The sequence below is a fragment of the Centropristis striata genome, chromosome 15 (assembly GCF_030273125.1).
Source record: "Centropristis striata isolate RG_2023a ecotype Rhode Island chromosome 15, C.striata_1.0, whole genome shotgun sequence".
NCBI classification, from domain to species: Eukaryota; Metazoa; Chordata; class Actinopteri; order Perciformes; family Serranidae; genus Centropristis; species Centropristis striata.
Genome location: NC_081531.1, coordinates 36991993 through 37019560, shown reverse-complemented (window position 1 = coordinate 37019560; position 27568 = coordinate 36991993). Strand labels below are relative to the sequence as shown.

General features: G+C 38.3%; 2 protein-coding genes across 3 annotated transcripts in view; both read left to right on the top strand.

Annotated features, from left to right (window-relative positions):
* The window catches only part of pds5b (PDS5 cohesin associated factor B), a 40771-nt gene extending 34668 nt beyond the window's left edge, over window positions 1-6103 (top strand). Inside the window, exons 29-35 of one of the 2 annotated variants that reach the window (XM_059351423.1) lie at window positions 435-497; window positions 604-749; window positions 1909-1981; window positions 3143-3555; window positions 3949-4029; window positions 5066-5162; window positions 5271-6103. In XM_059351423.1, coding sequence (XP_059207406.1) covers window positions 435-497; window positions 604-749; window positions 1909-1981; window positions 3143-3555; window positions 3949-4029; window positions 5066-5162; window positions 5271-5303 — 906 coding nt within the window. In that variant the 3' untranslated portion in view covers window positions 5304-6103. Of the gene's footprint in view, window positions 1-434; window positions 498-603; window positions 750-1908; window positions 1982-3142; window positions 3556-3945; window positions 4030-5065; window positions 5163-5270 lie in introns of both variants that reach the window. The other variant, XM_059351422.1, reaches the window with a different exon arrangement.
* Window positions 6104-10398: 4295 nt separating this feature from the next.
* Window positions 10399-27495, top strand: kl (klotho). The gene is made up of 13 exons (XM_059351424.1): window positions 10399-11217; window positions 13013-13443; window positions 14020-14099; window positions 14198-14360; window positions 15797-15902; window positions 17536-17685; window positions 18939-19174; window positions 19963-20158; window positions 21500-21678; window positions 22675-22782; window positions 22855-22975; window positions 24114-24240; window positions 26517-27495. The coding sequence occupies exons 1-13, from the start codon at window positions 10501-10503 to the stop codon at window positions 26849-26851; spliced, it is 2949 nt and encodes a 982-aa protein (XP_059207407.1). The 5' UTR covers window positions 10399-10500; the 3' UTR covers window positions 26852-27495.
* The last annotated feature ends 73 nt before the right edge of the window (window positions 27496-27568 follow it).

Sequence of the window (27568 nt, the reverse complement as noted above, 5' to 3'; positions counted from 1 at the left end):
CAGTGGAGACAGAGCTGACTTCCAAAATGATTTGGCGACCCCCAGAAATCATCTCGCGACCCCAATTGGGGTCCCGACCCCAAGGTTGAGAATAGCTGATATAGGCAACATGACAGCACAACAAAGGTGACAAAACATATTCATCTCACCCAGACTCTGGCTCCAAATGACATTACCAGCAGGAAGATAGCAGCGACTGTATCCTGGATATTTAGCTTCAGTTTTGTTCAGTCTACAATAAACACACATGACTTGTGTTAGCTGTTAGAAAGCTTGTTTTCAGTGCCTGAACCTCAGGGTTTTTTTGTGAAACATTCTTTGACTAATGAGATCGTTTGGCAGGAGGAAACTTGCTTCTATAATCTTCAGCTTGTGCTTTTTCTAGTAATTTTCCCTGCACAAACAAACTCTGATAGAAGATTTCTCTGTTTCAGAATTTCAGCAACACAAAAAATTATCTCCCGCCAGAGATGAAGTCATTCTTCACACCAGGAAAGGTAAGCTGACTGAGATCTCCTCATTACTGCTTTAATGAAGAGATCCATCCTGACCTCCTGTCCTCTCTCCTCTCTCCTCTCTCCTCTCTCCTCCTCCCTCTCCTAGCCCAAGTCAGCTAACGTTCTGGGAGCAGTCAACAAGCCGCTGTCTACGGCAGGGAAACAGCTCCAGAGTAAAGCTTCTCGTATGGAGACTGCCAGCAACGAGGACTCCTCGTCCAACCCAGGGTCCCCACAGCGCAGCAAAACAAGGTACAAGACATTAACACACAGTCCTCTGAGGACACAGCAGCTCAAACCCTGATGTCAGCAAGTCTTTACCTGGTGAAGTGTCGTTGTGACGGACTGTCAGCAGGGATGGGTACAGAATTCGGTACTTTTATAGGTACCGACCGAATTCCGCCGGTACTACCGAGTACCGATTCATGTAAAATCAAACGGTACCATGTTTCGGTACCTAAACGGCGTTAACTTTAAACTGATCATTGATTTCAACCCGTTTTCATTTGACGTCTTTGATTAACAAGCGTGCTGACGATCGCAGTATTTTTTATTTTTTTATTTACCTCCTCGTCTGGTCCTGTCTGCTCACCGCGGCCACTAGCTGCTGCCCTCTTCCACCCCGGTGCAGAGACGAACAGCCGGCTATCGGCCTGCTAGCCGCCAGCTGCTATCTATCCAATGTCTCTACCCGGGCTTGGCCTTCGTCTGCCTCCAGATTGGACCTTCCTTACTCCGTTTGCTCTCTCCATTCTTCTGTAGACCAGTCATTAGCAGCTAGCAGCTAGCTGCTGCATCTCTGGTCCTCCGCTAATACTCCGCTCTTCAACTCAGGAATATTACCTGCCACTTTACTCCAAACTGCCTCGCTGAAATTAAATCCCTCAGACTCCTGCGTCATCCTCGATATGTGCACAGAGCAGCCCGACTCAACTTTGTTTATTCCAACCATGCCACGCCCACAATACTGTCTGACCGGTGCTGCGCCCACAGCTACGACGTCATCACAACAAATCACACTTGCAACCTTTTTTTTTGCCATCTGAGAGCGCTCCTCTGCATTCTTTGATAACACTGCAACCTTCATGTTACAAAATGCACGTTCACTCAACAATTAAAGCACTGCTTATCCATGAAAATTCGTAGAAATCTGACCAGAATCTCATTTCAATCAACCTTCAAATGTGAAATGTGAAAATCATTTGTGTGTCCAGACTTTTTAAAATCAATCTGGTTATGATAAACTGATGTTCTGCACCTGTATAGAAAGTACTTGTTTGCTGATATATGCTCTTACACTTAACACAAGAGCACAGGTAGTTTGTTTTTTGTATCTTGGTCCCTGTTGCTCCATTAGCTGTGTTTCTTTGTTTGTATATAAAATGGTAACAGTGAATAAACTTTGTTTCAGGCATGACAGCACAGAACTGGATATGAGTGAAAACGAGGACATCAGCCTAAAGAGAGCAGATAGCACTGACAAGGTACTGAACCCTCTTTACACAATATCTCCTGTGATGTGAAACTGCTTATTATAATAGAGCGACAGCACTACAGTTTCTTTTCATGATCTTCATCTGCTTTTTCCATTTATCTTAATTACTAATCAGTTTCTCCAGCCAACTTGTGTGTATATATTGTCTGAAAGCTCCCCTATTCATCATAAAAGTATCTAATTCTTGAATATTTGATCCAACTTATTTTATGTTGAACATCTCCCAGCCATAGTCCCTTTTATAAAGATCATTTACAAGTTATCTTCACTGCAAATTCTGAGAAACTTGAGTATTAAAAGCAATGGAAAAACATTTTCTTAATCTGTTTTATTGTATGACTACGCAAATAAACACAAAGCATGATCAGGAATGAGACTATAGCTGAGGAAAAGTACAAATAGACATGTTGCTGTGAACCAGTGAAGTGTTTGAAGTCATAAACTCTTATGACTTTGTGTTTTGATTCTACTGAGCAAACAGTCTCTGGATCAGAGTCGAGATATGATCAGAAAGTACACGTTGTGTAAACTATCGTTCCTATCAGCCTCCAGACCTGCTGCAGCATCACTTCTGTCTTTGTTTAGCTCTGAATCTGCAGTTTACCAATTCTCTCTGCTCCAAAACATCAAAACAAACTTGCCTTCTAGCAAAAAGTATTAATGCTGCAGACATTATAAATGTTTCACTGGACCGTCGTCGTGTTTACAAGTATTTTGCAACTTAAATAGCACATTAAGACACCAAGAACAACAAAGAAAACTTTCTGGTTTCTGCAAGAATGATATATTTTTGGGGAATTAAATGATGAGCACTTGTGTTGTTAATCCTGCTGAGAAACCTTTTTATTGTTAATATAGTACAGGTCTCTAGTCTGTGATTCTCCTAGAGGTCTCAGCAGCTCATTTTATTCACTGAGATCAAGTTTCACTGACTAACATCATCAACATGAAGAAAACTGGACTCATTGAGTCCACAAGAGTCTCATCTTTCCACTCAGACCTGATTCATGCAGCTCAGAGACTGTTTAGGGACTCCAGGATGCACAAATATTCACATACTTTAAAGGGAAATGACACATTTGTGCTGCAGGAGAAAATCCATCACTGTTTAAGAAAAGTTCTGTTTTGCTCATGAAAATTGTCTCTCCAGGATATTGAGAAGCCTCGCGGTCGCAAACGTGGCGTGGCCTCCAGTGACGACCAGGACAACAAACCAAAGCGCGGACGCAAGAAGTCGGCGGCCAACACGCCGGCGGCGGCCGAGTCGGAGGAGCCGTGGGACGAAGACAACCGGCCGGAGGACGAACAGAACAGCCCGCCCAAGAAAGGACGCAGGGGACGACCTCCCAAGGCCGCCACGCCCAGTCAGGACACGCCCGCCAAGGGGAAGAGGGGGAGGAAGAAGGCAGCTCCTCCCCCAGAAGATGAAGAGGAGGAGGAGGAAGAGGAGCGGATGGAGGAGGATGTGGAGGAGGAAGATGAAGAGGATGACATGAGCAGTGAAAATCTGGAGTTGAAGACCAAGGGAGGCCGGCAAGCCAGGGCGCCACGGCGACCACAAGGGTGAGACACAACAGGAAGTAAACGTTAATAAGCTAACAGCGTTAATAAGCTAACAGCATTAATAAGCTAACATCGTTAATAAGCTAACAGCATTAATAAGCTAACAGCGTTAATAAGCTAACAGCGTTAATAAGCTAACATCGTTAATAAGCTAACAGCATTAAGAAGCTAACAGCGGTAATAAGCTAACAGCGTTAAGAAGCTAACAGCCGTAATAAGCTAACAGCATTAAGAAGCTAACAGCATTAAGAAGCTAACAGCATTAAGAAGCTAACAGCATTAAGAAGCTAACAGCATTAATAAGCTAACAGCGTTAATAAGCTAGCAGCGTCTGCAGGAGGCTCTGGTTCATTTCTGGCTCTTATTTGTTTATATTTTGTCTTATTTCAGCAGCGTGGAGTCAGCAGAGTCGACACCACAGAAGAGGAGAGGACGTCCTCCTAAATCAGCTCAGCCAGCCGCCAAGAAACCAGTGTAAGACTCACTATGAGACAGCCGCCATAAGAACAGAGAATTATAATCTGAAGAATTATAATCTGAGCTCCTGTTTCAGGTCAAATATTACCCTTTGAGCTGATCATGATTTTTCTTCATCAAAATATGTTTTGCATATAAAACATATTGTCATGGTGGCTTATATGAAATTCCATGGAAAACAACAAACTTTCCTGCCATCTCATCTTAATAATGGCACCACTTTTGGTTTTACATAACTGTAAATGTGTACTATGGCTTTTTTTTTGCTCAAATTTGTTATGGACAACTCCAGTTTCATATGGTTTATTTGGCCACATGTTCCTAACTGTGTCAACCTCTATGGAGTCTGGAGGAAGAATGCAAAAATGTCTTTTGTTCAGAAAATAGTTAGAATAGTATAGATAGTTAGAATGCCATAAATCAGAAAAACATTATGACAAAAAAGGGTTGATATTCTTTGGTAATTTATTTTACAGAAATGCCAAAAATGGAACATATGTGTTTCCAATATTTTAAAATAACATGATGGTCCAACATGCTGTACATCTTTACTATTTACATGTTTACAGCCTCTCCTGTCCACTCCTCTGATCTGTTTTTTTTTTTTTTTTTTTTTTTACAGTTTTTGCAGCATTTTGAAATCCATGAAATATCACAATTTTAAGCTTAGTTTCATCTCATGTTTTCTTAATTGAAGGTTGGAAATGTGAAAATCCAAAGATAATTTCTGTTTTTACAGTTTCTGGTTTTGATAAACTGTGTAAATTTGTCAATTATCTATAAAATCTTTTCTTTAAAAACTGTCCTTATTGTGAAGTGCAACAGAATTTAGATCAATGACACTTTAAAGCCTTCCTGTATCTCAGTGAGCTGTTTGTGAGTCAGAAGGTGCTTCTTACCAACATCTGGCTCCACGTGGGCCAGATGTTGGGAAACTTTTCAGTAATAAAAGCTGTTTGCAGCCTGCGTAGAGCCAGGCTGCAGCTTTGTGCTTCAGTGATGTCACTGATTCATGTTTCGTGTCTGGTTCCAGGCGTGGCGGGCGATCGAAGGCAGCGGCAGCTAAAGACGACTCTGAGGAAGAAGATGAAGAAGAGGAGGAGGAGCAGGAGGACGAGCCAACACCGAAGGTACTGGAAGTGATTCATGACTTCAGACTTATTTAAGGACGATGAAGGAGTTTGTCTTCTCCAGATTTTTCACCCCACTGCCTCTATTCTTTTGTTTTTCTCCTCTAGGGGCGCAAGAAGGCAGCAGGACGAAGAAGATGAGCTAAAAAAAGAGAGAAAAAGAAAAAGATGGAGGACAAACAAAAGCGGCGCGTCTAATCTGAAGTCGTGGAGGAAAGAAAAATGGACATTGAACTTTTTAAACTTTTCATATGCCGACGCTCCTACTGTTACACACATTCACACACTTGCATATACCACATGCACACTACATCAGTACATGGTATCATTAGCTGTGGGTTGTTGCATTGTGTTGCATTGTGATGATGTTTGCCACATTAAGTAGAAAGAATTTTAACAGAAAAACAAAAAAAGATCACTTGTAAATAGTCTCTTATGTCTGTTTCATGTTCTGTTGTTGTGTTTGATGCTGACTGGGAGGATGCTGTAAAGCCTTTTACCCGCCGATATTATTATTATTATTATTATTATAATTATTATTAAAGTGCTTCCATAAAGCAATATTGCTTATCAATCATTCCCTCTGTGTCACACTTTTAAAAACTGAAAGAGATTAACCATTATCTTCTTTTTTGTGACGTTAATTGTGTCATTTTACTTTAAAAGAAAACATGCGTTTTTTGTTTACAGCTCTGTATATTAATACCTTTTTTACCACGTATTGAAAATTAAAAAAAAAAAAAAAAAAAAAGTCAGAAACCTGTCCAAATGTAGAGTTGCCTCTGGAAAAGATTGTAGTGTGCGTTTCATTTTTAGGTTTGTACTTTCTGGTAGATGGAAGTCTGAGCAGCTGTTGTAATGTTTGTCACTGCTGATTATCGGCTCCTCATCCACCCAGTCACATCCTCCGTTCTATCAATATAATTCTCTATAAAACCTGACATGCTCCATCTCTTTATTTCTCTCTCAAGCTATTTGCTTTTCCTGCAGGAGATGATCAGCTGTGATGCCTTCAGGTGCAACAGAATCAGGATGAAGAACGTGTGAAAGTGTCACAAAACCATCTTGAAGTTAATCTAGAATAGAAAAAGTAACTCCTGTCCCGATCCGTAGATGGAGAAGCAAAATAAAAGCTCTCCCTTCCCAGTTCTAAAACAGAAACAAACAAACTCCTTTTTCCCTCCCAATCCCAAAACGGGGGTTGAAATAGATAACGTTTTCCAGCTTTTCCCAATCTCACGACAGGGAAGGAAAAAAAATCCCAAAACAATAACTAATAAATTCCCATCCCAATCTCAAAATGGAGAAACAAAAAACATCCCAAACAAAACAACAAAACCACTCCTGTCTCAATAATCCCAGAGCACAGAGACAAAAAACTCTTCTCCCTTCCAAATCCCAAAACAGAAACGTAAAAAGGAAATTCCTGTTCCTTCCCGATCCAAAAACAGAAAGAAATCTCCTGCCAGACAAAGAGAACCTCCTCCCCCGTCCCAACAATTCTGACGTCACAGTAACAAATGGATTCCTATCGTCCCGATCCTGGAGGACTGACTCCGCCCATCTCTTCCTGTGTTTAGACCCAGAAACCGTCTCCTGTACGTGTTTTAATGAGGACCAGCTGCTGGATCTGAGTCTCTTACACTTTTTACACTTTCTGGAGTCTGAATCCATTACTGTATATTTGAAAAACTGATCTTCTTTTATTTACTATTCCAAACCGGTTTTCTCCCGTTTCCCTTTATTCCTGTCCCATGATCAATAAATAGTAAAATAAAGGCTCCTATCCAGGACATTTCATTTTGTACATCCAGTATATTTTGATCATCTAGAGCAGTAGTTCTCAACCTTTTTGAGTCGCGACCCCCAATTTAACATGCATGTTGTCCCTGACCCCCGCTCACTGAACACAATCTCACACGCACAGTTCAGATCACCCAAAAAAGACACAAAATGACCAAAAAAAGACACAAAATGACCAGAAAAAGACACAAATTGACCAAAAAAGCCACAAAATGACCAAAAATGGTAAACCACATGAGCACTTTAACACAGTGGAGACAGAGCTGACTTCCAAAATGATTTGGCGACCCCCAGAAATCATCTCGCGACCTCAATTGGGGTCGGGACCCCAAGGTTGAGAACAGCTGATCTAAACGTCATCTCAGAGCCTTTTTACTCTCCACATGTTCTCAGACACATTTATGATCCTTTATTTCAGTTTGCTCTGCACACAGACTGTGTTCCCTCCTGTTCTCTGTTGTTCTAGAAGGAGACTCTCTGCTCTACGTTGAACTCTGGAGATCTGAACTTTCCAGCTCAGAGGAAAGTGGAAAAACACACACACACACACACACACACACACACGGCTGCTGGTTGTGATCCATGACTGACCATCATCATCATCATCATCATCATCACCTGCTGCTCTGCTGCCAGGTGAGACTGTTTCCTGCATCACATATTCTTCACATGAAGCTGAACATGATGACATGATTTAATAATAGATATGGCTTTGATTTATCTTCATATTTGTTTAAATTTGTATTGTTATTGCATTGGAGACGGTAAACGTGCAGCCTGCACCGTAGGGCCGGGGAATGATTCAATATGATCATTTATCATCTTTTAATGGAATCCTATTGTGATTTAATTACATTTTGAAATATCCTGATACACAATTACATTGTCTAAAGTGATAATAAGAAGCACTAGGACTGGGGGGATATATTTATGTATTATAGAAATGTTTATTGTATGTATTTCTCTATATTGTTTCTATTGTAAGGTGTTGAACCAGTGATGTTCTGGTCATTTGGACCACGAGAGGCTGAAGTGAATGATGGAGGCTCAGTTCTGTTGATATGGAGAATACAGAACGCCTCATCACTCCTCTGCTCCTCTCTCTCTCTCTCTACCGTTCTCTCTCTCTCTCTCACACACACACACACCCCTCCAGTCATTCTGCAGGAGGACCAGGACTCCAGCAGCAGTCAGAGTCCTGCTGAGTCTCCAGGCAACAGAGCTGAAAGCTGCAAGATCAGGAAGTAAAGCTGCAGCCGGAACACTGACTGATGTTTGCACATCTCCTCCTCTCTCCTCCTCCTCTCTCCTCCATCCTCCTCCTCCTCTCTCCTCCATCCTCCTCCTCCTCTCTCCTCCATCCTCCTCCTCCTCTCTCCTCTCTCCTCCATCCTCCTCCTCTCTCCTCCATCCTCCTCCTCCTCTCTCCTCCTCTCTCCTCTCTCCTCCATCCTCCTCCTCTCTCCTCTCTCCTCCATCCTCCTCTCTCCTCCCTCCTCCTGACTGAACTTGATCTGTTGTGAGAGATGCAGATGAGTTTCCTGTCCTGTTGATGTGACATTTAAACAGAGTTATGAGACGCTGTTCCAGCTGAGGATGTGATAATAATAATAATAATAATGATGCCGTTACTGAGATCAGCTGGTCACTCTGCTGACAATTGAGGTGTTTCTTAAAGGGACAGTTCACCCAAACATTTAAAAATACATCTTTTTCATCTGACCTCTGGTGCTATTTTTTTTTTTTTTTTTAAATGATTAGGATTATTTGCAATCCGCAAATATTGTATCTTATCAAAAATAATTGGTATACATTGTTTCATGGTAAAACTTCTGACCCAGATGTGGGAAAAGTATCCAGATCCTTTACTTCAGTAAAAGTACTAATACATAACTTTTAAATTACTCCTCTACAAGTAAAAGTCCTGTTTTCAAAAACTGATGTGAGTACAAAAATGTTGGCATCAAAATGTACGTAAAGTATCAAAAGTAAAAAGTTATTCTGCAGAATGACGCCTCTCACATTGTTTTTCATATTCACATTATTGGGCGAGAGGCAGGAAAGGCTCCAGAGTGGATCAGTAGTTCAGGATAGAGAATGAATGAATATACACATTATTGGGTATTTGGTAGTATTATTATTGATTGATTTATATAAGCAACATTTGAATATTGTATCTAGTTCTACCTTTAACTACTAAATATACTGTTGTGGTTTAATTTATAAAGATGTGTAATCATTAGAAATGTTTTTCATGTTGAAAAGTTACTAAAGCTAAATGAAATGGAGTAATTATTATCTGCCTCTATAATGTAATGGAGTAATTATTATCTGCCTCTATAATGTAATGGAGTAATTATTATCTGCCTCTATAATGTAATGGAGTAATTATTATCTGCCTCTATAATGTAATGGAGTAATTATTATCTGCCTCTATAATGTAATGGAGTAGCATGGCCCTTCTTAGATTGTTTATATATTATTGGATTATTATTATTGAAGCATTAATGTAAGCATCATTTACCCTGTAAGCATTTTAAAATTTAGTAAGTTTGTTTGTTTTTTTCATGTTAAATCTCCTGAAACCTGAAAAGTAACTTAAGCTGTCAGCTGACTGTAGTGGAGTACAAATTATATTTCCCCCTAAAATAAAGTCAGATAACGTTCCTCCAAGCTGAACAGTAAAGTAGAGTAGAGTGTTTGAGGTAATGCACCACTGTTAGCCCCCATACAATGAACAGGTAAGAGGACAATATGTTGTTGTTGTTTTTTATTTTGGGGTGAACTTTCCCTTTAAACAGACTGAAAACAATCATGTAAAATAGCATTCCTTATGTGCCCCTTTAACCCTATAAAGCCAAGTGTATCATATTTGATACACATGTTGTTGAGACCTCTCCATCATCAGTCTGATATATTTTTTTCCTGAAAAACCTGATGTATACATGTGTTGGAGATTAAAAAAACAACAACTGAGCAACAAATTGCACAAAAATACCAGATGTAGCAAAAATGATACAGGTTCATTGCTGGGTGAAAACTTCATATCAGCAGATAAATCATTTTTTTCTTGCATATTTGAATTAAATGTTAAAAGGAAAGTCTTAATAGGATAAAAATGTTCGGTTTTATGTTTTTGTTAGTTCAAGAAAAACAAACTGTGAGCAACAAATTGCACAAAAGGACCTGATGTATCGTATATGATACAAATTAGAATTCATATATGCAAATTTTTTTTTTTTTTTTTTGTCAGCAGGTTCAATAAATACTCAAGTTTAAAAAAAAAAAAATTAAAAAATTCTGGCGATTATTTCATGGTTCAGGCATGGTTCATTCCAAGCTGAAGTGTCCCTGCTCGTGTTCCTGCCATCATGGAGCCTGGAGACCTTGGAGCGTCAGGTGCTCTGGCTAATGATTGATAGACGTGAGGCTCCACAGCTGGCTGCAGCTCTCCTCTAACCCTCAGAGAGCCCTCTGAAGCCTCCAGCATGCTCAAAAACAGTTAAAACCTTCAGATCAGAGTGTTGACAGCACCATGAGGGCTCTGCGCGCCCTGTTCACCTTTCTGGCCTTCAGCTCTGCGTGCGCGAAGCCCAACGCAGGTTTAAAGACGTGGGGCCGGTTCAGTAAGCTGCCCTACCCGGGGGACAAGGCGTTCCTCTACGACACCTTCCCCCAGGACTTCGTGTGGGCCGTGGGCACCGCAGCCTACCAGGTGGAGGGCGCGTTCGAGAAGGACGGCAAGGGCCTCTCCATCTGGGACACTTTTACGCGCGGGGGGAACCGGATGGCCACGGGGGACGTGGGCAGCGACAGCTACCACAACATCCACGCAGACATCCGGGCCATCAGGCAGCTCGGGGTCAGCCACTACAGGTTCTCCCTGTCCTGGTCCAGGATCTTCCCCAACGGGACCCGCGGGAGCCACAACGAGATCGGCACCAACTACTACCGGAACCTGATCAAGAGGCTGAAGGAGATCCGCGTGCAGCCCGTGGTGACGCTGTACCACTGGGACCTGCCCGCCCTGCTGCAGCAGAGCCTGGGCGGCTGGAGCAACCCGGACCTGGTGGGGATCTTCAGGGATTACGCAGATTTCTGCTTCCAGACTTTCGGGGATGACGTCAAGTACTGGATCACCATCGATAACCCGTTTGTGGTGGCGCGCCACGGGTACGGCACCGGGGTGGTCGCTCCCGGGATCAAGAACGACCCGGATCTTCCGTTCCGGGTCGGACACAATCTGCTGAAGGTGAGAGTCTGCTGTGAGGTTGGACAGGTCTATAAATAAACCATAACCCCCCAATATAAGATTATATATATATATATCTAATATAAGAGTGTGATGTTGTAACTGTTAACATGTGTTAAATTCCCCTTATTCACTTTTGCTTTTTGTTTTCTATTAATATGTTCAGTTTTATTAAGTTGTGTTTGTTTATGCATAAACATAACTTGAGTTAATGTGCAGATTAAACAAATGTTATTAAATCTTTCCATATTTCAGATTCAGACGAGAAGAAAAAACAATTTGTGATGTGATTTTTTTTCATCATTAGGCTTCTATATTGTGTTTTAAGAGACCGTAGCAACAGTTGATACAGCTCCTTCTATAGCACCACACCACAATATGCTCCTTAAAGAAACTTTACACACATATATATATTATAATATTATATATATAAACACATACTGCTGCACTCACCGCTCTCTCCTTGATTGTTTCCCTTTCCTGCTTCACTCAGCTTCTGCTAAATGACTAAATGTAAATGTATTAATTATGACTGATCCATTAAGGATTAAGGTGCAAACCTATATTATTAACTATATTGTATCATTAGAGTTTGAGCAGGTGGAATACTTAAGTAAATATTTTAATTGTTTAATCTAAAATCATACATTTGTAAGATGATTATATGTTTTGGATAAATGAGTATCTAGTAACTTTAGTTATCAAGTAAACAGTACAATAATTCTTTGAATTGTATGATTTTTTTAAAAAAACAACTAAAATGGAAATACTGTAGTAAAGTACAAATATACTTATTGACTACACTTATCAAATCAAATCAAACTTTATTTATATAGCGCTTTTCATACATATAAATGCAACACAAAGTGCTTTACAAAAAATAAGAAGAAAAACAGACAATAAAAATGACAAAACCCTCCCTCCCTCCCCCACATACACACCTGTATGTACACACACACAGCAAAATCAGGAGTGTTAATTCAACTCACAGTGTTAAATTTAACACTTTTTCTGAGTTTATATAGTTCTCACAGATTCTGAGTTAAAATTACACTGTGAAAAGTGTTAATATTTTAACTCTTTAATAGTGTTAAATATTTGACACCTGGTTTTGTTTTATGACACCACATAAGAGCACTTTTTACTCCAAATTGTGTTTTTCCTTTTCACTTTGAGTGTGAGTTTTTAACATACATTGTGTTACTTTGACACATTAAAGTGTATTTTTAACCCTAAAATCATGTTATTTCCTTTCACTAATGTGATAATTAACATTCATTGTTTTGTTTTATGATACATTCAAAGTGCATTCTGTCTTTAGCCGAACATACAAGTCACAAAATCCGAAAATCAACTCCAACTGAAGTGAATCTAACTCAGGTGTTAACATGTAACAACGCTGGCAGAAGCTTTTTGATCACTATGAGTGTTAATAGAACTCCAAAACCACCAACTCAAAATTATTAACACTGAAAAAACAACACTACAGATTTTGCTGTGTATGCTCCATCATCATTCTAAATGCTCCATCCTCTCCTCCTCTCCACCTCCTCCATCCTCTCCTCCTCTCCACCTCCTCCATCCTCTCCTCCTCTCCACCTCCTCCATCATCTCCTCCATCATCTCCTCCATCATGTCTCTTGTGTCTGTTTCTCCTCCATCCTCTCCTCCTCTCCATCTCCTCCATCCTCTCCTCCATCATGTCTCTTGTGTCTGTTTCTCCTCCATCCTCTCCTCCTCTCCATCTCCTCCATCCTCTCCTCCATCATGTCTCTTGTGTGTGTTCCTCCTGCAGGCTCATGCGGCGGCGTGGCACCTCTACGACCGACTCTACCGGCCCCGGCAGCAGGGCCAGCTGTCCATGGCGCTGGCGTCTCACTGGATCAAGCCCAGCCGGACCCGTCTGGAGAGCCTGCGGGCCTGCCAGTGCTCCCTGGACCACGTGTTGGGCTGGTTCGCCCGGCCCCTCTTCACCGACGGAGACTACCCGCCCTGCATGAAGGCGCGGCTGGGCTCGCGGCTGCCCTCCTTCAGCCCCGAGGAGAGGGAGCAGGTCAGGGGGACGGCAGACTTCTTCGCCCTGTCTCACGGAGCGGCGCTCAGCTTCCAGCTCATCAACGACAGCCTGAAGTTCGGCCAGCAGGAGGACCTGGACCTCAGGATGCTGCTGTACTGGGTCAGCGCCGAGTACGACAGGCCGCCCATCTTCGTGGTGCAGAGCGGCTGGTGGGTGGGACGCTGGGGGGACCGGTCTTCTGTTTGCTGTGTTTTAAACAACATGGTCTCACAGGAATCCGTGGAATAGCCACGGAATCACTCAAATTTCCGTGAAACTGACACGGATTTGGCTACAATGCAAGTTAATGCCAGTCATATCCCGTGGCTATTCCAACATACAAAGTGATTATGTACATTCACTGAGTGAATATTTAGAAAATAAAACATATATTTCTCGCTAGAAATGTGATCAAAATCCATTTTTATGCAGAAACTAAGTCAAAATATTGATTTTTTCACTAAAAATGAGAGAACTGTCCGCCATGTTTTTTGTTCTGACCGCCGGGACCTTGAAAGTCACGTGACTTGGAACAAACCAATAGGAACAAATATCCATGGAATAGCCACGGGATATGACTGTCATTAACTTGCATTGTAGCCAAATCCGTGTCAGTTTCACGGAAATTTGAGTGATTCCGTGGCTATTCCACGGATTTTGAGTTAAGCGAAATCCGTGGCTATTCCACGGATTTCTGTGAGACCAGGTTGGTTTTAAACATTAGTTTTCACTGTTTCTCCTCACAGGTACGTCCTGGGCAACACCAAGACAGAAGACCCTAAACACATGTACTACCTGAAGAGGTTCATCGCTGAGGCCCTCAAATGTGAGTAACAACACTTCATCGTCCCTGAAACAACACGAAAACATCCAACAACTGTGACTTGAATGTGTTCGTCCCTCCGTCTGTCTGTCTCCGTCCAGCGATCGTCCTGGACGGCGTGAACGTGGTGGGCTACACCGCCTGGTCCCTGATGGACGGCTTCGAGTGGCACCGGGAGTACGGCATCCGGAGAGGACTCTACTATGTGGACTTCAACACTCCGGACATGAAGAGGGAGCCAAAGACCTCCGCCACCTTCTACAGGTACGCCTCATCATGGGACCAGTCAACATACAGTACAGGCCAAAAGTTTGGACACACCTTCTCATTCAATGCGTTTCCTTTATTTTCATGACTATTTACATTGTAGATTCATCAAAACTATTAATGAACACATGTGGAATTATGTACTTAACAAAAAAGTGTGAAATAACTGAAAACATGTCTTATAATCTATTAACCCATTGAAGCCCGAAAAGCGGATACGTCGTTTTGTAGTATTTGTATAAGCTCTCAAATACCTTTTTGAATTTCATTTCTATCTGCTACAGAGGCTGAAAAATCTATTATTTAGTAGAAGAGTTGACACTTTTTTTCCCAGAATTTTCCAGAATTTCCAGAAAATTAGAGGCTTATTTTAAAATCGCCCAGCGATTTTTCAGGCCTCAATGGGTTAAACAAAGGGTGGTTACTTTGAGGAATCTAAAATACAAGACATGTTTTCAGTTATTTCACACTTTTTTGTTCAGTACATAATTCCACATGTGTTCATTCATAGTTTTGATGAATCTACAATGTAAATAGTCATGAAAATAAAGGAAACGCATTGAATGAGAAGGTGTGTCCAAACTTTTGGCCTGTACTGTATGTGTTGGTTTTGTCCGATAACGTTACAAATCTTTCTATATTTGAAGGGGGGCGACAGGGATATTCAGGGGGAGATAGCAGGTCAGCAGCAGATAGAAGTGGTTCAATCATCTGAAAGCTGGAACCTGGAGATTAATTTGAGATGCAGCTGAATGTGTTCTAGTCTTAAATTGATTAAAACAGATTGAAGTGTATCAGGGTTTAGAACATTATGATATGAGGATATGAAATCCATTTCCATGCTAAGTTGTTGCAGGTTCCACTAGCTTTGGTGCTAAATTTGACCATTTCCTTTGCTTGAGAACTGATAAAAAATCTCTCCAAAAGTTGACATTAAGATACCAAGACCTCGAGGAACACAATGAAACAATCCATGCTGTCATTTGATTTCTAAAACTTTTGACTTTTTGTAGATTTCTGTGATTAAATTCAGCATTGAATGGCTATAAATAATGGTTATAAAGATCCATGAGGCTGTGATTCTCCTCAGCAGCTCATTTTATACTCTGAGATCAGGTTTCACTGACTAACATCATCACATGAAGAAAACTGGACTCATTGAATCCACAAGAGTCTCAGCTTCCAGTCAGACCAGATTAATGCGTCTCACCAACAGGAAGCACAAATATTCACATACAAGAGGAGAAAACAACACATTTGAGAAAAAACTGCATGTTTTTTTTGCCTCAAACTGCCTAAAGTGGTGATGTTTCTGAAGAGAAGACCTGTTGGAGACCATAGAACCCATTCTCATTAAGATATCTTCAGACTTCAGAGGTCAACTGATGTTCTCCTGAAGTGATTATTGATTATTATATTCATTATTCTTAAAGAAACGTCATCCAGAGGAACGGGTTCCCAGAACTGCCAGAGAACAGACCAGCACAAGGAATCTTCCCGTGTGACTTCGCCTGGGGGGTTTCTGCCAACTCCATACAGGTAGGTGTGTGTGTGTGTGTGTGTGTGTGTGTGTGTGTGTGTGTGTGTTCTTGTACTTCCTACATAGTGAGGACCAGAACACGTTTTTTCAGTCCTCACTTCTCTAAAGGCTTTTTTTTTTTTTTAGATTTAAGACTTTGTTTTAGGGTAAAGGTTACAAAAAATGATAATAATTAACTGAAACTGTATCATGTGGTTACAAACTAACTAAAATTATAGTGAAAATGTCTTTCGTTTTCGTCTTTGTCAACTTTTTCATACAGAATGAAGATGGGGATAAGGAAAATGAAATAAAGGCAAAATTTACTGTGATCTCTTTTAATCTCCCACCCAACAAATACCCCATTACAAAAAACTACAACTAATAACAACTAAACTAAAACTAAGCATTTAAAAAAATAAATACTAAACTGAAACTAGAAAACTCACTCTAAAAACTCATTAAAACTAACTGAATTTGAAAACAAAAATTCACACACAACGAAATTAAAACTAAAACTAATGAAAAATCCAAAACTATTATAACCTTGCAAGGGAACTCACTGTTCCAATGAGGGTCCTCACAAAGATAGAAGTACAAGAATGTGTGTGTGTGTGTGTGTGTGTGTGTGTGTGTGTGTGTGTGGGGCAGAGGTCTTAACAACAACATGAAACAGGACAGAATACTTCCTGAGACACAGAGGAACTTCAGGAATCATTAACAGTTTACTAGAGAGACTCAGTATTAACCTGCTAATATTAAGTGAAGTTTTGTTGACTCAGCGAAAAGAAAAACACCCATTATAAAGTCCTTTTAATATGATTTTCTGTGATTTATAGAAAGGAGAAAGGAAGTCAGTAGCTGCAGCAGTTCCTCTCCTTTGTGTCTAGATTGCATCATGTCCATTGTGTTATTTTGAACTTGCAGTTTTGGCGTTGAAAGTCCAGCTCAGAAACGATGAAACCTTAACCCACTGAGGCCTAAAACGCCTGTAAAACCTCTGGGCGATTTTAAAATCAGCCCCTAAAACCTGAACTTACTTGATTCCTGTGGTCTATGTCTAGTACCATCAGGTTGAATGCACTTATTGTAAGTCGCTTTGGACCAAAGCGTCTGCTAAATGACATGTAATGTAATGTAATAAAAGTTTTTCTGTAAATCCAACAGAAGTGTCAACTCTTCTACTAAATAATAGATTTTTCAGCCTCTGTAGCAGATAGAAATGAAATTCAAAAAGTATTTGAGAGCTTATAAGAATACTACAAAACGACATATCCGCTTTCCAGGCTTCAATGGGTTAATCATAAACTCTATGACTTCACAGCATCTGTCAGCTGAGCTAACAGCACGTAGCCACGCCACCATTAGCATCGATTTGTCCCATTTTGGCTTTTATCTGCATCATGTGTGTCATGTAAACACGGTGAAGGGGCATGTTTACATGGTGTGTGTGTGTGTGTGTGTGTGTGTGTGTGTGTGTGTGTGTGTGTGTGTGTGTGTGTGTGTGTGTGTGTGTGTGTGTGTGTGTGTGTGTGTGTGTGTGTGTGTGTGTGTGTGTGTGTGTGTGTGTGTGTGTGTGTGTGTGTGTGTGTGTGTGTGTGTGTGTGTGTGTGTGTGTGTGTGTGTGTGTGTGTGTGTGTGTGTGTGTGACAGGTGGAGACCACGCCCAGCCAGTTTGCCGACCCCAGTGTTTACCTGTGGAACATCTCCAACAACGGCGAGCTGATGCGGCTGACGGGCCTCAGCGCTCCGCCTGCTCGCCGCGCCACGCACTGCGCCGACTACGCCTCCATCAGACAGCAGGTGGCTCCGCCCACCACCCACACATTCATCTAACTACTGCTAGAGATACATTAATAGAGATAACATAACAGGCACAATACTGACATATTTGTTCATTTGTGGGAAGTCAGTGAGGGATCATGTGTGTTTTGCATCTCCAAAGTAACGACAAAATGCAAAATAAATCATTGCATTTTTATTTTAATTGCATTTTATTGCAATTATGCATTGCATTTTAATTTTGTATTAAAAGGAACAATTTTCATTGGGTTATATGGTTGCTGTTGCTCCAGGTTGTGTAAAAGTTTATGATATATTTATCAATAGAAGGCCATTCAATTTAATATAAAAAAAAACTAGGAATAATTAGGAGATAATTATTTAAATATATTATTAAATGTGAGTACAAAAAGTAAGATGAACCATATTGACTCATGTATATATTTACATCGAAGTATAAATATAACATAAATTGAATATAAAATTAAAAAGAATAACTTAAGTTATATTTCAAGCTTCAAGTATAAATTTGAAAGTGAAAGAAACCATATAGACACATTTATAAGTTTAAGCATTAAAATCCTTTAAATTGAATGTAAAAGTAAAAGGAACTATATTGACTCATTTATAGATTTATATTTAGGTATAAAAATAATATACATTGAATAAAAAAGTAAAAGAAACTATAGTTTACTCATTTATATATTCATACTTAAGTATAACTATAATATAAATACAAATATCGAAATAAAATAAACTATATTGACTAATTCATACACTGTAATAAATTATTCTGCAGTCATTTCATTTTACTTAATATATTTGATAAAATGTATTAAATATAAATGCGTCCTTGAATTTGAGGCAGTTCTTTAAGTAACTTTAATATAAAAATATTTGACATAGAATCTACTTATTTTGATTACATTAAATATAATCTTTATGTGTCTGTAATTCTAAATCAAGAGAATTTTGAATGAATCAACACAATAAAATTAGTGAGTTTTTAATTGACAGGCACTTCTGTTAAGTTATTAACTCAAATTGTAACATAGTTAGATTTAATTAATAATATTGCGTGCAATCTGTTGCCTCAATTTTATTGAGTAGCTATTGTTTATCTTTTTTTTACAGTGTATATGTATATTTATTTATGTGTTTATTGCCCTTTTTATTTATTTAAGGATTTATTTCATTGCCATACTTATTTATGTATTTATTGCCCTTTTTATTGATTTAAGGATATATTCCATATTCCTCCTGTCCATCTCCAGGTGGATGAGATCCGCCAGGTGGGGGTGAACCACTTCCACTTCTCCCTGAACTGGTCGGCCGTGGTGCCTTCAGGTGACGTGGGACATCCCAACACCACCCTGCTGGGTTACTACCGCTGCTTCACCCGCCAGCTGCTGCTGGCCAACGTGACGCCCGTGGTGACGCTGTGGCACCACACGAGGCAGCGCGGCAGCCTTCCCGCCCCGCTGGACAGCGCCAACAGGTGGCTCAACAGGTGAGCTGCAGCCGCCGTTAGCCGTTAGCCGTTAGCATTCAACCTGCTGATGGAAACAAAGATCCTGTACGTTATAATAATAATAATTAGAAAAAAATAGAGAATTAAAATGAGAAACTGTCTCAAAAATAATTATTTAGTGTCTGAAAATAATAATTTACTATTTCAAAGGTATTTTTTAGTATATCATAATAATATTAGAAAAAATTGAAACTTTCTCAAAATAATGTCTTACTTATTTTGTAATAATTTAGTATGTCCAAAATAATAATAAATACAATAATAATAATAATAATAATATTTGCTAAATTACAAACTTAAAATATTGATTCAAAAGTATTATTTAGTACCTCAAAATAATTTAATATTTAAAATAATTATTTATTTACTATTTCAAAGGTATTTTTTAGTATCTCATAATAATATTAGAAAAAATTGAAACTTTCTCAAAATAATGTCTTACTTATTTTGAAATAATTTAGTATGTCAAAATATAATTGTAATATAAATATAATGATAAACTTAAAAAATAATATATACTATATTGGAAAAACTGAGAAACTTTCTCAAAAATAATTACTTACTCATTTTTAAATTATTAAGTATGTCAAAAATAATTAGGAACTTTCTCAAAAGTTAGTATCTTTAAAAAAAAGTGTATTGTGTGTATAAGTGTATTGTAAAAGTATTGTGAGATATTAAATCATTATTTTGAGAAAGTTGACCTTTTTTCATCACTTGGCAGGAATTATCTTCCATAAACCTTCATGCATGTATTATCTCCCCAGGGAGACTCCCGAGGCCTTTGCAGACTACGCCAGACTGTGCTACAGAGAGCTTGGAGCTCATGTGAAGATGTGGATCACGCTGAACGAGCCCAACGATGAGACGGTGAGCTACCAGGAGGGCCACCAGATGCTGCGGGCGCACGCCCTCGCCTGGCGCGCATACCACCACGAGTTCAGGCGCGCACAGAGAGGAAAGGTTAGTTACATCATTTAGTTATCATCATCCTGTTTGGTTTTTCTTTCTTTAAGCCATTCAAACAGCTGTCTTTTTTCCAGTAAAGTCCATTCTTTTTATTTATTTTTTCCTGTTTTTTTTGTCAAGTCAAAGTTTATTTATAGACATTTAAAAACAACCTCAGTTGACCAAAGTGCTGTAGAGTTATTAAAATAGAATAAATCATACACAAATACACTACCGGTCAAAAGTTTTAGAACACCCCAATTTTTCCAGTTTTTTATTGAAATTCAAGCAGTTCAAGTCAAATGAACAGCTTGAAAGGGTCCAAAGGTAAGTGGTGAACTGCCAGAGGTAAATAAAAAAAGGTAAGCTTAACCAAAACTGAAAAATAATGTACATTTCAGAATTATACAAGTAGGCCTTTTTCAGGGAACAAGAAATGGGTTAACAACTTAACTCTATGGAGTCTTGGGCTATTTTGTCCATTTTTTAATTATCTTCATGTCTTTGTAAGTCATTTTGTGTCTTTTTTTTTGTCATTTTGTGTCTTTTGGTGTCTTTTTTGTCATTTTGTGTCTTTTTTTGTCATTTTGTGTCTTTTTTGGTCATTTTGTGTCTTTTTTTAGTCCTTTAGTCCAACATAAAATGTGATTTTGAATCTTTGTTTTACTTTCAAAACACTATCATGCTCAATAAAGAATTTTAAATGTTGCAAATGTGCATTAATTTCAGAGTACACTGAGACATTAAACTGCATCATTTTCAATTAAATTCTGGAAAAGTTGGTGTGTTCTAAAACTTTTGACCAGTAGTGTAAGTATAAATAAAAACAATGAAAACAATAAAATACTAAAAACAGTAAAACAATAAAATAAAATAGTAATAAAAACTCAATCCAAAACAGAGTTAGAGATAAAAAAAAAAGACAAATAAAAGGGTAAAAAAGAAAGCCAAGGATTCTTGCCTCGCTGGGACTGAAAGCCAAGGAGAATAAATAGGTTTTTAATAATGTTTTTTTTTTTTTATTACTTTATTGCAAGGCTTCTTACTTTCACCAACATAATGAGTCATTTCGTTTTCTTTACAATATTTTACCTTGCATTTTTTTCCCCCCTTTTTGCAAGGTATATATTCACAAAGTAAATAACAAAAACATAGGGTAAACAGACAAACATATATACAAGACAAACTGGTATTCCCCAAATGAGGATCTCTAAGAAAAGAAATAAACAACAAACTAATGACACAAAACAAAAAAAATATGTTTTTAATAATGTTTTAAAGTCTCAGCAGACGGAGCAGCTCTGAGCTGGAGAGCTCGGCTGTTCCACGTCTTCTAACGTGTCGTGTTGTGTTCAGGTGTCTCTGGCGCTGCACATGGACTGGGTGGAACCGGCGTTCTCCTTCAGCCGTGAGGACGTGGAACCAGCCAAGAGGGTCTTAGACTTCCGGGTGGGCTGGTTCGCTGAGCCGATCTTCGGCAGCGGGGACTATCCTCTGGGGATGAGGAGCTGGCTGCGGCAGCTCAACTCACTCGAGTATAAATCATTTCATTCACACTTCAAAAGAGTCGCCTTTTCCAATAATTCTCACAATACTTACACTTTTTTTTAAAGATACTAACTTTTGAGAAAGTTCCTAATTATTTTGACATACTTATTCATTTAAAAATTAGTAATTATTTTTGAGAAAGTTTCTCAGTTTTTCCAATATTATTTTGAGATGCTAAATAATTATTTTGAGATACTAAATAACCACTTTAAATATTAAATTATTTTGAGGTACTAAATAATACTTTTGAATCAATATTTTAAGTTTGTAATTTAGCAAAAGTATATATTTTAAGTATATATTTTTATCATTATTATTATATTTATTATTATTTTGACATACTAAATTATTTCAAAATAAGTAAGACATTATTTTGAGAAAGTTTCAATTTTTTCTAATATTATTATGAGATACTTCATACTTCAAAAGAGTCGCTTTTTCCAATAATCATCGTGGTTTAGAGTCACAATGCAGAAATCTTTCTGGTTTTAATAGGATTTAAGGAATTATTCACAGGTTTCATATGGGGAGATAGAAAGTAACTCTTTCTGCCCGTCGCAGGAAGAATCTATGTGCTAAACAAAGGAATAACATTTAGATAACTTGGACACAATTTTAGTAACAATGGTGCCATTCAAAGTCTGATATATTTACACAAAAAAAATATAACATGCAACACAAAATTCAAGTGTTGGAATGTGAAAAAAAGTGAATTAACTTCAGTCCTGTGGTAAAGATGTTAAGTATAACCATTTCATTCTACTGTATATGTTACAGATATTTTTTACTGTACTTCATGCATTTTAAAGCTCAGTACCTACTAATTAGTTTACAGATTCAGATTATGATCCAAAATATGCTATCAAGATTGTGTTTTATTATCGACTTGTGCAGATGGTGCAGAAGCAGGAAATGATTAATGACAACATGTGAATCCAGCTGTAATGATCTTCTGTGTGTCTATGTTTCTGTGTGTTTTGCAGCCTGCCAGTGTTCAACGAGGAGGACCGACTGCTGGTTAAAGGGACGTACGACTTCTTCGCCATCAGTCACTTCAGCACCAAGCTGGTGACGCACGCCAAGGAAGACTCGTAAGATCAAACCGTTATTACCTTCATACACAAACAGGAAACAAGAGTATGAAGTCATCTCCCCGTCTGCAGGTACACCTACACCGCCATGCTGGAGGTGCAGCACATGATAGACCCCACCTGGATAATGCCCCCCAGGCCTGTTGGCCCCCGGCCGGTGGTCCCCTGGGGCCTGAGGAAAGCCCTCAACTGGGTGAGACGCTCTTATGAAGAGTTAAACAGTCGGATGCTGATTGAATCCTGTTTTCTCTATTAGAAACAGTTGTTTGCAAGTCAACATCCAGGACAAATTTGGCAGATTAAGGCAAGTTTATTTGTATAGCACAATTCAACACAAGGTGATTCAAAGTGCTTTACATACACATTAAAAACAGCAAGACACAATTGAAAACAGTAAAAACAGTCAATTAAAACAGGGAAATAGAAATAAAAATATAAATAGGATAAAATAAGATACAGCAGGATAAAAAAAGAGATAAAATAATAAAAAGCACAAGTCAAACATTGTGTAGTTATAAAGTAAGGGCAGTAGAGTAGAGCAGATAAGTGTTAAAGTTAAGATACGCTGCAGTAAACTAGAGTGTTTTTAGTCCTGATTTAAAGGAGCTGACCTCACATCTACAGGTAGATTGTTCCAGGTGAGGAGCAGAATAACTGAAAGCTGCCTCACCTGCTGAGTTCTTGTTCTTGGGACACAACAAGCCAGTTCCAGATTAACCCTGCAACCACAACATTACTATCATCACACACACTTTAAGTCCCTGTCCACCACAACATTTAGCTTATTAATTCTTTATTTCATTGTGCAAATTCTTGGTGCACGCTGAAACTGGCCAGTGATGATGATTGAGACATGGTGTGTTCAGCAGTTTGACTCTTTAAATGAACAATAATGTCATAGAAATGAGGGATTTAACTTGAATATTTTCTAAGCATCTTAGTGTATTTTTTATGGAATATGTAAGTAAATTTAAATGTTTAAATAGCCATGATTGGCTCTTTCTGATACTTTAGCTAGATGCTGTAAAAACACTACAGGAGAGACTACAGGCAAAAATATAATTTTCTTTAAATTTGCTTCCATAACATGTTTTCTTTCAGACGAGAGGATATAAAACATCTGAAATACATATTTAGGTTTTTATTTTTGCTACACTTTGACTATTTGTGTGTGTAGATTTGTCCTTAATTCACTAAAAGTTAGCATTAGTTATTGCTTAGTTTGCATATTAAAATGTCAGTAGAATCTCTCCTAATGTGAGGTTTCCTCTGGTTCATGGTCTCAGTGTGATGAACCTGATGATAAACTCTTTGTTCTGGTTCTGGTTCAGGTGAGGGAGCACTACTGTGACGTCCCGGTCTACGTGATGGCTAACGGGGTCCAGGAAGACCCGGCCCGCTTCAAGGACAGCCTGAGAGTCTACTACCTGTACAACTACATCAACGAGGCCCTCAAAGGTGAAACACACACACACAAGGTGTTAAAGCCTTTAGTAACGAAAGAGCTGCTGTTATTAATATGATATTGTAAGAATGCATCAAAGGACCAAAACTAGACTAAACCTCCTGAGACCCAAGCTTTAGTTTATTTACTATTGTTAGTTTCTCCTAAATATTTAGCATTAGTAGGACATGATAAGTACAAAAACTAAGCATTATTAAAAACTAAGCATTATTAAAAACTAAGCATTATTAAAAACAAAGTATTATTAAAAACAAAGCATTATTAAAAACTAAGCATTATTTTACTGTAGAACACAATTAATTCACCCGTGTGTAAATCTGTTTATTTCCATACATTTACAGCCTCTCTTTGAAAGAACATTAGTAAAATCTATTCGTTGTCAAATGAGAACTTCCTGATTAGCAGAGTCGTAGCTTGTTGCTATTGCTAAAAATAGTCAAATTTGTACAGAATCTCAAACTACAAACATTATTAAGCACAAATAAACAAGTTTTAGCCATAAAATCTGATCAGGTTTTGTACCTGGTCCACTTTTTTCTGGGGATAAGCTGCTGATTGACTTTACCAAGATGCTGCCATCTGATTGTTTCACTCCTTGATGTATTTTCTAGAGTGTGTACTGCTGAGGACAACAGGTCATAGTTCAGCAGAATGAAGTATAAAGGTCCAGAAAACCTAAAATGTAATGTCCACAGATGAGGACGCAGGTTCTCAGGAGGTTAAAGTTGGATAACGTAGAGGTTAAGGTGCCCGGCTGGAGACTTCTGTAAGCTATAAGACATTTTAGTTGACTAAAATGTAAAAAAAGAAAAAGGACAGACTTGAGCTGAATATTGTTATCAGTGTTTGTGTTGTGTGGATCAATCCTTTAGAGGTGAGTTTCCCCTGACTGGACCTCAGGAGAGATTAATTATTAGACAGGTATTTAGGTCACTCACCCCCTCAGCTGGCTCACACACACACACACACACTCATAGATACACACTCTGCACTTGAATTGTGGAGTCAAGGTTCTGGCCATGCAGGGACCTGTCCTTGCAGGGACGTGTCCTTGTAGAGTTTATTGGGTGAACTAGTGGAGCGTTTGCAGTGTCCTGCTCCAGAGTGATGCAGTGTTGTGGTGTGGTGCAGTTAGCTCTGCCACCACTAGGGGGCAAACAAGCACAACACAGTTTCTATTTATTTGTGAAGTGATATTTAAACACTCACGTATAACCTATGAAGAATTTATTTGTTTAATTAATTTTTTTTAATGAAAGTTTTGTTAAAAAAAGAGATTGAGGGATTTTTTTTGCCACAAACAGTTACTACTTTAGGCTTTATGTTTATGCATATATATATATATATATATGTATATATATATATGTGTGTGTGTGTATATATATGTATGTACTGTATATATACATATATGTATGTATATATATATGTGTGTGTATATATGTGTGTGTGTATATATGTGTATGTACTGTATATATACATATATATATGTATGTATATATGTATATATGTGTGTATACATGTGTATGTGTATATATGTATGTATATATATATATGTATGTATATGTATATATGTGTGTGTATATATATGTATATATATATGTATGTATATGTATATACATGTGTATATATATGTATGTATATATATATATGTATTAATAGATTGACAAAATGTGAAACTTGTTTTTAATTTGCTTATTTAGTTACTTTTTTATTAGCTCCCCTACTTATTTATTGTTAAATAATTAATCAATAAAAAAAATGTATTTGTATATATATTTATGCACTTTAGAATTTTTATATTTATAAATATATATATATATGTATATATATATTCTGTGTATATATATACTGAATGTATATATATATGCATATGTATATATGTATTTATATATACACATATATATGTATATATACATATATATACATACACACAAAATAAATGTATTAACTCGTTAAAAAATAAACAAGAATTAAAATAGAAATATCAATTTATGTTACATTGTATCAATAATTTCATTCATTTTTAAGATTATTATTTTAACATATAATGGGATTATTTATATATAATAGTTATTAAGATATTAATTTACTTATCAAGTCATTTATTTTGAAGCTTCACATTGAATGAATGACATAAAGAATGTCTTCATAGGAGCAGATCAGAGTGTTACATTTATAAACACTGGTACTTCAGTGAGTTTATTAGTAATTCATCATGGGTTTATATGCTGCCTATAGATGATAAATTAAATGTTGTGTGTGTCCTCAGCGTACACGCTGGACGGCGTGAACCTGAAGGGGTACTTTGCGTACGCGCTGAGCGACCAGCGGGACCCGGGCTTCGGTCTGTACGGCCACGTCCACGATGAGGTCATCACCAAGGCCTCGCTGTCCAACTACCGCAACATCATCCAGCACAACGGCTTCCCCATCCAGGGCGCCGCCGCCCAGCACTGCCCCAGCACGCCGCCGCCATGCCCCGGCTGTGGCGTGCTGGTCAGGAGGCCCGTGGTGGGCTTCCTGACTCTGGTGGGTTCAGGGGTCCTGATCACGCTGGGACTCATCATCTACTACACAGCCAAGAGACACAAGGAGTGCTACTGACAAGGGTTCTTTATATATATATATATATATATATATCCTTGTATATAAGGAGAAAACATTAAGCTAATTATTCAGTGATAGTTCTGACTCTAACTCTGATATTAAATGAATCTGAGGAACAGAAGTGGTCCAATCATCTTCACATTCCAGCTGATAAACTCTTGTATAAAGTTAGTGTTCATTTATCAGTTCCAGATGGTGTTTATCATAGCGTGGCCTTTTTAAAACTGATTCTTTCTAAGTTAATGCATTCAGAAAGTCCAGGATCACATTAGAGGTTTCTGTATTTAGACGCCTTGCACTCCACGAGATCATTCCCCATGTAATCAACAGGAGGAAACCTTTAAATAGAACGTTTTCTAGCTGAATTCAGAGGTTTCTACTGACCTTTAGGGTTGGAAGGAAAAAACTATTTTACAATTTTTGTTGTTGTTTAATAATGTGTTATTCACACATGTGTGCAGTTTTGTGACTGAGTATTTGTTTTTAGTGCTGAAAAGACAATAAAGCTGCTAAAAGGTGAATTAAAAACTAAATTGGTTGTTGTATCAGACTTTAAATATGACTCTAATTAGACTCCGTTTGGGAAGTTTCATTGTATTAATACTCATCGCTCTCATGTTTCCAGTTTAAAAACATTAGAAAATGTACAGTATAATATCTAATGATATAATTGGGGATCATGTGTTGTCTGGTCATAGTAAAAAAAAACATATT

Coding starts and splice junctions, on each gene's coding strand:
- kl (XM_059351424.1), top strand. CDS start 10,501: ATGAGGGCTCTGCGCGCCCTGTTCACCTTTCTGGCCTTCAGCTCTGCG. Junction 22,783..22,854: donor ACGCACGCCAAGGAAGACTC/GTAAGATCAAAC, acceptor CCCCGTCTGCAG/GTACACCTACACCGCCATGC. Junction 24,241..26,516: donor CATCAACGAGGCCCTCAAAG/GTGAAACACACA, acceptor GTGTGTCCTCAG/CGTACACGCTGGACGGCGTG.